This window comes from Sycon ciliatum, chromosome 1 (genome assembly GCF_964019385.1).
Source record: "Sycon ciliatum chromosome 1, ocSycCili1.1, whole genome shotgun sequence".
Lineage (NCBI taxonomy): Eukaryota > Metazoa > Porifera > Calcarea > Leucosolenida > Sycettidae > Sycon > Sycon ciliatum.
The window spans coordinates 81,407,616-81,418,037 of NC_088643.1; the positions used below are offsets into that span (position 1 = coordinate 81,407,616).

Below are 10,422 nucleotides of genomic sequence, written 5' to 3' on the forward strand. Positions count from 1 at the left end.
GGGTGACACCCAAGGCATACGTAGGCATGGCAATGGGGTCACCCTGGGTGGTGCCTTCACACGATAGAATACTTTCTCCGTCGACATAGAGACGAGCAGGGGATCGGACTGGACTGGGCTGAACTATTCCAAAAATAACAACGAGGGGTCACGGGTGCGAGTCAACCCCTAGGCCCTGTGACACGGATTTCTGTGCATTGTCACCTCCCTGGTCATCACTCAGCTCGACATCATGGTATTACAATGTAGGTCAGGCGAAGGATCAGGTTTTCATGTACTCAGTCTTGGTACATGTAACTAATTAATAAGTAATTATTTTGTTTAGGGACCATCGCAAAAGTTCGCAGAAGCCCCTGAAACGAAGAGCATACGTTTGGGGGGGGGGGGGGGGGGGGGGAGGGAGTCGGTGCGAAAATCGCAAACCGGGCTTCAATTCAAAAAAGTATTGACGACATAATTATAGGAGCTGTAGGATTAGCATGCCATCACAGCCGGCGTAGATCGCTTGAATGTGAAAGCAATATACACCAATCAACGTTCATTGTAATGCTCAAACAGGGGCGTGCTCGGCCCCCCAACTAGGGGGTGCACGGGAGCCGAGGGGAGCCCCCCCCCCGGCAATTTTCGGCAACTTGTTTGCAACCTTTCTTGAATTTTAGAGCATATTTGCATACATTACAATTGCAATTACCCAGATTGAAAATTTTTGGGGGGTGCACGTGCTCCCCGTGCCCATCGCCGAGCACGCGCCTGTCAAAGGATACAACTGCATAGCTCTAGCTGTTCTCGTTCTTAGATCACCCACTGCAAGGTGATATCATCGTTGCATTTATAAAGTGCTGTACATTGTAACACACTGATACAACAATGCTTGTGTAGTATATTATAATAATTATTACTGTATAACACCTTTATTTCGGTGTAATTTAAATTTCGGTAACTAACTTCGGTCCTGGATCACCTAATTTAACATTACACCTAAATTTTCCGAAATACCAAAAATATGTAAAAATCATGAAAATCAGTGTCAAATTTAAAAAAATCAACTTGTATATGTACTGGTATACCGGTAGTACATTGTACATACATAACATGTACCGGTATTATGTGGAGCCTTTTGGCCTTGGCGGAGATAGTAGTGCAAGAGCGTTTTTTTTTTTTTTTTTTTGGTGCCATGCATACTGAATTTATCCTTACACCGAAAGGTCAGGGGTTGGCTTTTACCGAAATTTTACAACACCGAAAATAAGGTGATATACAGTATGTGTGAGCATCGAAGTGAAAAAATGAAGCCCATATTGTGACTGTCGTTTCGTTTGAGGGGGGAGGGAGGGGGGTCAGGCCCGAAACTCACGGTCTTCGTTTCGGGGGCTTCTGCGAACTTTTGCGATGGTCCCTTACCATGCTTACAGAAGCCTTGGACTCTGCCAAGCGTTGTTATGTAGTCAGGAGCACTACGCGTCCTCGCCTTGTAACATGCTGTCAAAATCGAAAATACATGTAAACTTGTAAGCTACTGTCGTAACTGCATGATATGAGTCGCCAACAATTATTGTTATTGTTACATCATTGCTGGCATACTACTACTAGTACTACAGGTATATACAGAAGCCTTGCTTGGTAGTTAACATGTTTTTCGATTTTGACAGCATGTTACAAGGCGAGGACGCGTAGTGCTCCTGACTACAACCATAAACCGGGTAGAGTAACGAGGGTCCGAACCTGGGTTTTCCCAATACGGTTCAAATGGTCGCAAGACCGGGACTCTGCCAACCGGTTTATGCCGGTTGTAGTCAGGAGCACTACGCGTCCTCGCCTTGTAACATGCTGTCAAAATCGAAAATACTAGTACTACAGTACTGCAGTTGGTAGATCTACGGCAGTGCACTACATAGTCATTGTAGTGCCACTAGTATAGTGCACTAGTGTCGTCAGTGACGTCTGCTGATCTGACGCGCATATCATATCCATCCACAGATTCCACACACATCCGCGCACGTAGAGTCTACGATCTACGTAGACTACATCGACGTCATGCACATCACAGTCAGTTGCATAGACTACAAAAAAAAAAAATTGTAGCATTACTATTAGTACTCGTGTTTATGCACTCTTGCTATCAATCTTGGATTCTTGTTCTAGTTTTTGTTGTCTGTAGTGTAATGGTGCAGCAAAGCTAAGAATGGATTCTCAGAAAGTCAACAGGGTAATATTACCTGGAGATGTTCTTGGTGAAGTGACTGAAAAGGTAAAATTGCGATTTGGTCCTGGAATTCGCCGTGGAGGTGATGAGATAATTGCTACGAAAAGTGGAATACTTCGTCACCGACGACCCGTGACATATTGGATTGACAACAACCAACGACGAGTAAGTACAATATAACAGTACGTTATTAGGGAGAATACATGCTACAAGAAAGAGTGTATAACGAAAAAAAACTCTTTTTACGGGCAAAATAAACAGTATAAATGCAACACGAAACTGGTAAGGAGACATACAATTCTACAAATCAGAATGTAGATGGAATTATAATTGAAACGAGACTGAATGTAGGGTCACTCAAGTGGAAGTTATTCTTTCACAGTGATACGATCAGCTATTACTGTTGGCTTCAAAAACACGTACAAATACAATGTGCTGCAGAAGTGTTGATGATGTACTTTAGAACTGCTCTTTTGAAAGTCTTATCCAGGCGCCTCGAAGGGTACCCGTATCTCAGAATCGTCTGTACCTCAGAAAACACTACCGCCACGATGGATTTGACACATCAGCCTCTTCAAATAGACTCACTCAACGACTATTGATACAATCCACATGCCTTCACAATAGGATCTGCGGGTTCTGACCTTTGATATGTGCTGAAATGGTTTACTGTAAGACATGTTATTATAACGAGTCGCAAATTTAACGATTGTCCAAAATTCATAGGTTCACAAGAAGATACGTTAACGATCTTGCAGTCTTCAGACATATCTGCACACAACACATATGAGGCATTAGAGCCTCAACAGAACTTATTATAACGAAAAAATCGCACCTGTTAAAACGTTAGATTTACTTCCTCGTTATAATTACATGTCTTACAGTAGTTGACGGACATGAAAAGGAAGACTTTCTAGAGTCGAATGCAGGTTTATACCTGCAAGGTGTCTAGGTACACATCTCTTATGTGTGTAGCAAGGCGAAGCTTAGCCTGGTCCATGTCTTGGCCATGATGGAGGAATGCTTCTTGGGTCTTCAGTCTCGGATAGCAAGCACCTGTCCCCGGGGAAAATTGCGATTCCGCGGCCGCGTTTTTTTCCGCGTTTTTTGCGATTTTTTAAAAGACCGCGTTTTCCGCGATTTTCCCGCGTTTTTTGAACTTTTTTGTTGCACTACACGTACACACAGTGCACTGTTCGGTCAGCAACGTCTCATCGTGGCGGCTTTTTACTCAAATATGACGAGTTCTTACACCAGAGACTTGTAACTGATTGATTTCACTACATACTCACTGAAAATTGCCGCACATCAATAATATTCACCGCATATTCACCGCATATTTACCGCAAATTCACCGCAAATTATGCCATAATATGCCGCGTTTCCCCCCGCGTTTTTTGCGATTTTTTTCCGCAATTTTCCCCGGGGACAGAAGCACTTGTACAGGGAAGTGACTGAACAAACCATGTCATCATGTGCCCCAGAACACCACGGGGATATAGCTTGCTCATTATGCATGCCAGATGTTCATAGACTCAATGCTTATCCTGTTCATGATGCCTATACTATAGCATGTTGCTGTGGTAGAAAAAGCTCAGCTGGTGGGAGCGTGGGAATTACTGTAAAGCGACAAACTTTCGCGGCGCGCAAATTTAGCGTTTTCATCAATCGGGCTGGTTCACGATGAGAAACTTTTGCGATTCTATCTCCAGTCGGATCTTGTACTGTCTACAATCAATGTACGGAGAGGTTTGCGGCGATTTATATTCGCGAATGTGTGGTGGTCGCGAAAATAGCGAAATTTAATCTCTCGCGAAAGTTTCTCACTTTACAGTAAAGACTGGCATGTTGAAGTACAGCTGCAAATGGAACACCTCATTGTGAACTGGTGGAAGTCTTCTACATGTGGGAGGGATTATAACATACGAATGCCTGCAAACCCAGTGCCTGTCGTAGTTTTGGGCACTGATTGCTTTATTCCCAAGATTTGCTAGATATAGTACGTCAGGCAAAGGGAGGGTGCTGCTGCACAACCAAATAAACAACGTTTGTGCATGCTAGTGATGTTTGCTCATACCATGTGACCAAAAAAAAAAGATCACACTGGTCATCAATATCCATTGTAATTATGCCGAGAAACATTGTGCAGATTCCATAGAGATTTCATGTACAGCCACCAACGTGAGGGCCTGTGGGGAAAAGTTCTCTCATAAGTGCTTTTGTGTTGTCGCCCTTTTCTTGCTCATGTGCCGCTGTCCAGTATGTACCAGTTGTGGATGAATTCGTGATCGGTGTGGTGACTGGAAAGCCATCCATGGACGTTTATCGAGTTGATATTGGCGGCAGCATGCCCGCCTCATTGTCATACCTGAACTTTGAAGGTGCGACGAAACGCAATCGGCCCGCTGTACAGGTACAGTGCTGCAATTGTTTGATTGTACTCTTGTAATTGTTATGTTACGACATGTACTGTGAAGTAGGGCAAGAGCGCCCCAACAACTTGACCCCTTCTTGGTCCTGTTTTGGAGCTGAGCAGATGAACGCATCCTGATTGTAGGTCTAGGTCATGCAGAACAACAAGGACAATCTAGGCCTGATTGGCCTTGTTGTTCTGTATTACGCTCTGCCTCCGCGGTGTTGAGCACTGCCAGCACGCTGGGTACATCCTCCGGTCTAGGTCCTGCAACAGAAGCAGTGTACGCACAGTTCACATGCTGCCGTCTATCTGTGCTTGTTCCACTTCTGAGCAGTAGTGATCTCCAAACCAGACCGGTGAAGCGAGACCATGATTCATGTTAACACCGTATTCATTTACACTGGGCCGGTTCTTTGGTTATGAATCAAGGTGGGACACTGTACCAGAATCAAAAGTTCCATTTCATTCATTCAAAACCGTCTTTTTTTTAATTATTGCCTCAGCTTCAGGAAGCTTTTGATTCTTGCAGTAAGAGTGGGAGAGAGAGAGAGAGATGATTTAGTTTAGAGCCAGCACATGTTTATCCTATGCACTATACTTTAACTGGCTGTGTTGGCTATAGGTTGGTGACACCATCTACGGTCAGTTGATCGTTGCCAGCAAGGATATGGAGCCCGAGATGACATGTGTCAGCGTGGCAGGAAAAGCCAATGGAATGGGTGTCCTGGAAGGTGGTCTCATGTTCCAGTGCTCGCTTGGCTTAAGTCGCAAGTAAGTTGACTTAGTATTTGTGGGGTGGTGACGTTCCACGGAGGTGCAACGGTGGTTCTTGACCTCCCTGGTACGCAGTTCCGGAATGAAGTAGTTGTAATAGGATGTGTACTTCTTCACTAAACCAAGTGGCTGGACTCCCATAATGAGGAATGTGTGTCAGTAGGTGTAATGTGCACTGCAACATGGCTGTAGCCTGGACAGAAACCTAACCTATCCATAGCGTAAAATCCTCTTGAGCCACCTGTGTAATGTAGTACATTTGCTGCAATGTCCCGCTGTGCTAGTGGCGGTGTTCGTTCAGAGCTAGATGATTTCCACTACGGTTGCTTGCTGGTTGCTTACTCAGGGAAGTCAGAATAGCAACAATGATGTACTAGTTACCGTATTTCCACAAATAGTAAGCCGGTCTACTATTTTTTCAACCTCGTCCTAACCCGGCCTTATAATCGAGGACGGTCTTGTATTCGAGGACGGTCTTTTATTCTTTCATCCCAGTTTGACCCCGGTCTTCTATTTCTCGCCACACAGCTTTACCCCTGTTCTTCCATTTTCTTCTACACAGTTTGAGCACGGTCTTCTATTTTTTCCCACAGTTTGAGCACGGTCTTCTATTTTTAACACAAGAACAAAGACTCATTTAGTAGGCCCGGTCTTCTAATCGGAGGCAGTCTTTTATTTTTTCAATTGCCCCCTGCCCCGGCCTTGTATACGAGGAAGGCGTTGTATACGAGGACGGCCTTTTATTTGCGGAAATACGGTACCTGGACTATTGTTCTGACTGAAAGTGACACGGCTCCACTCTGGTCATTGTGGTTGGGGCTTTGCGTAGGCGAAGGTTTTCACTTGATTTGTGCCCCATATATTGGTGAAATCATATTGAATCAAATGAATTTCCAAAGTGTCACCACTTTTTTTCAAATAGAGGTCCCTTCTACAGTGGGGCTCTGTTTTTTATTGCTGCAGTTACGCCTTGTTGACCACATAGAACCATACAGTAAGCAGCCTAGGGACTTTAGACAACTGTCTAGAACCATACAGAAATATCTTTGTCTGTGTCTTGTTGCAGGCTTCTAGTTACCAACTCTCCGATTCTGGCTGCGTTCGGCAAGCGCTTCCGCTTTGAGATAACAGTGGGGACAAACGGTCGCGTATGGGTGAAGTCCCCTTCGATTGGTCAGACAATTGCTCTTTGTAACAGCTTGGATGCGGCAAGTCAGATGACAATGGAGCAGATCGAAGCTATGCTCTCGAAATTGGAGAAAGCTGCTCACAACTGATTGTCTGTGTCATGAGTGCTTGTATTATTCTCATTCCATTTTGAACCCCTTCTTACCAGCCAGTACATGTACATTTTTAAATCTGGGCTTGGCTAGTATTCTGGTTCCTTGTACATACTTTTTACCTGTACGAAGTTAAGGAGTCGTACCATTTTTGCTTTTTTGATTTGGATTGGCTAGTAGTAGCCTGATTCCTTGTACATACTTTTACCTGTACAAAGTTAAGGAGTTGTACAAATACCTTTTTAATGTTTCCTCTTCAAGTGTATGAAGATACTCAGTTTAACTTGTACATTTTGTATATACTTTTGAGCTTCAATCTCATTATCCTAATGCTTACTTTAGTCTGCTGTAACAAGTTACATGACGCTTGCAGTATAGTGTATAGAAAATGGTGTGCATAATAAACAATCTTTTTTTTGACATTCTAAGTCACAGTGACTACTTGAGGCTATTATTCTCTCTGCGTGGATGAGTCGGTGCTATCCTTGTTTTGAGTAGAGGGCAGGGACGGCTACAGGACTTCCTGGCAGAAGGTACGAGCAAGAGTGCATACACCTTTTACGTATCCTTGGTATGTACCCAACTTTCATTGGTCTGTTTCAGTTCATATACAGTACAACCTGTAACTAAAGACCACCGTGACTAGCGGCCAGCCTGGTACTACAGACCACTTCGCCAGGCACGTACGGTCTCACATTATGGTTGTGCGGTGCAAACCTCTAATTTGAAGTATGAAAGGTTGAAATTTCTTCTCCTCAGCCCCTCAAATAATACCTCTTGCATGACACCATACATATCCAATATTATTTCATGGTACGGCATGGAGGTCGGAAGGTCTGTTCCCAGCAAATCGGAGCTCTTTGAACTGGGATATTTACAACAGCCGTGAATCACTTGTAAACAAAGGCGCAGCATGATTGTAGAATTGTGTTGTACTTGTACTAGGCTGTAGTTGGTGAATGCATCCACTATCATCCAGGGCTCCCAAGAGGATCTCCAAGAATCCATAGATTTACCTAGGCTACAATCAAGAGTACATAACCCCTTGTAGTAGATTGATATCCAGTACAATCATGTAGGCAAGTAAGTAGTTATCACCCTCGCCTCGCACTGGGTAATACCCTGTACGACTACTTATCGTCAAGAGTACGTGTTATGTACACTGCGCATGTGCTCTTGTCACGAGTATAGTTGTGGTATTCACAGTCTCGTTCTACAAAAGAGCTTTGAATTGAAGTACAAAAAGCATTTTCTTTTAACCCCCCCCCCCCCCCCCAAATATTACCTTGTGTAAATTGAAATTGTTGAGTAAAAAATCTAAATAATATTGAGTGATAGACATGCCCATTAAATCATGATATCAGGGTACTAGTATTACCGTAAAGTACCGTTGATCCGCCCCCACGCCATGTCGCTTCCCAGCTGGGTTTTCGGCAGGGGGCGGGAATTAGATCAAGGCTGTCAAGTGCAGTACGATGTACAACAACGTAGAGGATCAGACTCAATGTGCTGGATTGTGCACATTTTGATCCTGGATTGGCAAGTATTGTGTACAGCAGTGCATGCGTCGGTTCAACATCGTATTTCGTTGTATACGCCGAAGTCGCTTCACAAGGAGAAAATCGACAGGGGGCGGGAATTAGAGAGGGGGCGGATCAACGGTACTTTACGGTAGTACAGTCAAATCTGTCGTAAGCGACCGCCCCTTGGTGCAAGAAAAAGCGGTCGCTTACGGCAGATGTATGGTAAATCCGGCATACCAGGTATATGCTTCCATGTACAGTCGTCCCTCTCTAATCCGGCACTTTATAATCCAGCACCCTCGATAAACCAGCACAATTTTCAGTAGCCAAAATGTCCTCTTCATGCACATTGCAGCAGTAAATCAGATTTGTTAATCCAGCACCCTCCCTAATCCAGCAGATTTTCGTGGCACAAATGGTGCCGGATTATAGAGGGACCACTGTACTCAAATCGACGAGAATAATGTGATTTTTAATATCATTTTATTGGATATTCAACGACGACCATACCCGTATTACGCGTATGCGACACGGCAGTAGATCGACACTGCCTAGCGCCTGGACTTGAGAGCTACAGCACAGCCTCAGTACAGCCTACAGCCAGTACAGGCCAGGCGCCAGTCGATCGCACTTGCAAGACAACGCATTTTCACACTTTGCAGTTGACAGCGCACTGGCAAGTACAGTTTCGCACCTGAACCTGGGTCGCGGTCGCTTACAGCAGATTTGAATGCAGCCACCGTGCATGAAATCGCGGTCGCTGGTCGCGCACAGCAGATGGTCGCTCTGGACAGATCAGTTTGTATGTGAAACCGTCGGTGCACGGAAAATCGGTCGCTAACGGTAGATGGTCGCCTACAGCAGAGGTTGCTAACGGCAGATTTGACTGTAGTAAATTATTTCGTTGGATCAAAGGAGCAAAAAGGACCATAATTATATTTAATAAAGGTCATCCAGAAGAAAATTGAAACTGACAGCGACAGTCAGTACACCGTGACTAAGTTGGTTGACCAGGGAGTAGAAACAATACTGTATAGTATTGTTGAGTTTTCTCCTACACTAACGTCTACTGTAGTTCTAGTGTACAGTACTCGCTGGTAATTCAAATATTGGAAACACAGCTTTCATGTGCCATCAAGAGTCCATGTTTATGCACTCTTGGTGCCATGAATGATGATGTACAGTGTAGTGGTACCAAGACTGAGTCTGTCCCCAGGGAAAATTGCGATTCCGCGGCCGCGGTTTTTGCGATTTTTTTAAAGACCGCGTTTTCCGCGATTTTCCCGCGTTTTTGAACTTTTCTGTTGCACTACACGTACACACAGTGTACTGTTCGGTCAGCAACGTCTCATCGTGGCGGCTTTGTACTCAAATATGACGAGTGCTTACACCAGAGACTTGTAACTGATTGATTTCACTACATACTCACTGAAAATTGCCTCATATCAACTGCAAACTTGCCGCCGCGAGATGATATCAATAATATCAAGAGTACATAACCCCAAGAGTGTGCAACTGCCTGCACAACCTCTATGCTGTGCTACGACGGCAGAACTTCACATCACGTGACATGGTTCAAAAGGTTATGCTGGCAAACAGTGCAAAGTGACCACAAGAGAGTTGTACCCAAAGCTGGGCTGCGTACAACCCAGTATCTATCATGCACAGATTGCACGGGTTCATCACGTGATGTGAAGTTCTGCCGTCGCAGACCCCATAGCTGGAGTTGCACACTCTTGGGGTTATGTACTCTTGATAATAATATTCACCGCATATTTACCGCAAATTCACCGCAAATTATGCCATATTATGCCGCGTTTTTTTGCGATTTTTTTCCGCAATTTTCCCCGGGGACAGCTGAGTACAAGTCATGAACATAACCAACCAGGGGGGGGGGGGGGGGTTTAATACTTTTGGCAAGTCTTGGGGCATGTTCGATTGGTAAGGATCGGGATCGGGATCCAGATCTCAGATCCCTCGGATCCTTCAGATTCAACTGAACACTTTATTTTGGACCTTGACTGTTGCCATGTTGAAAATGGCGCTCACAAGGCACCCTAAAGGGTGAACGTCGTACTCATCGCGTGCGTCGTACAAAAAGTCAACAAGCTCTATCTCCATCCACGTGTGCGTACCACAATGTGTACAAAAATGATTTTTACCCGCCATATACGCACAAAGGTCACATTTGGATCCGATCAACCCTGCTCCCCGAGGAGGGTTGAC

The 10,422-nt window shown here is 44.6% G+C and overlaps 1 protein-coding gene across 1 annotated transcript; it reads left to right on the forward strand.

Annotated features, from left to right (window-relative positions):
* The first annotated feature begins 2,113 nt into the window (after window positions 1-2,113).
* LOC135805822 (exosome complex component RRP40-like) lies at window positions 2,114-7,142 on the forward strand. The gene is made up of 4 exons (XM_065319934.1): window positions 2,114-2,368; window positions 4,464-4,616; window positions 5,242-5,390; window positions 6,460-7,142. The coding sequence occupies exons 1-4, from the start codon at window positions 2,183-2,185 to the stop codon at window positions 6,668-6,670; spliced, it is 699 nt and encodes a 232-aa protein (XP_065176006.1). The 5' UTR covers window positions 2,114-2,182; the 3' UTR covers window positions 6,671-7,142.
* Window positions 7,143-10,422: the final 3,280 nt, after the last annotated feature.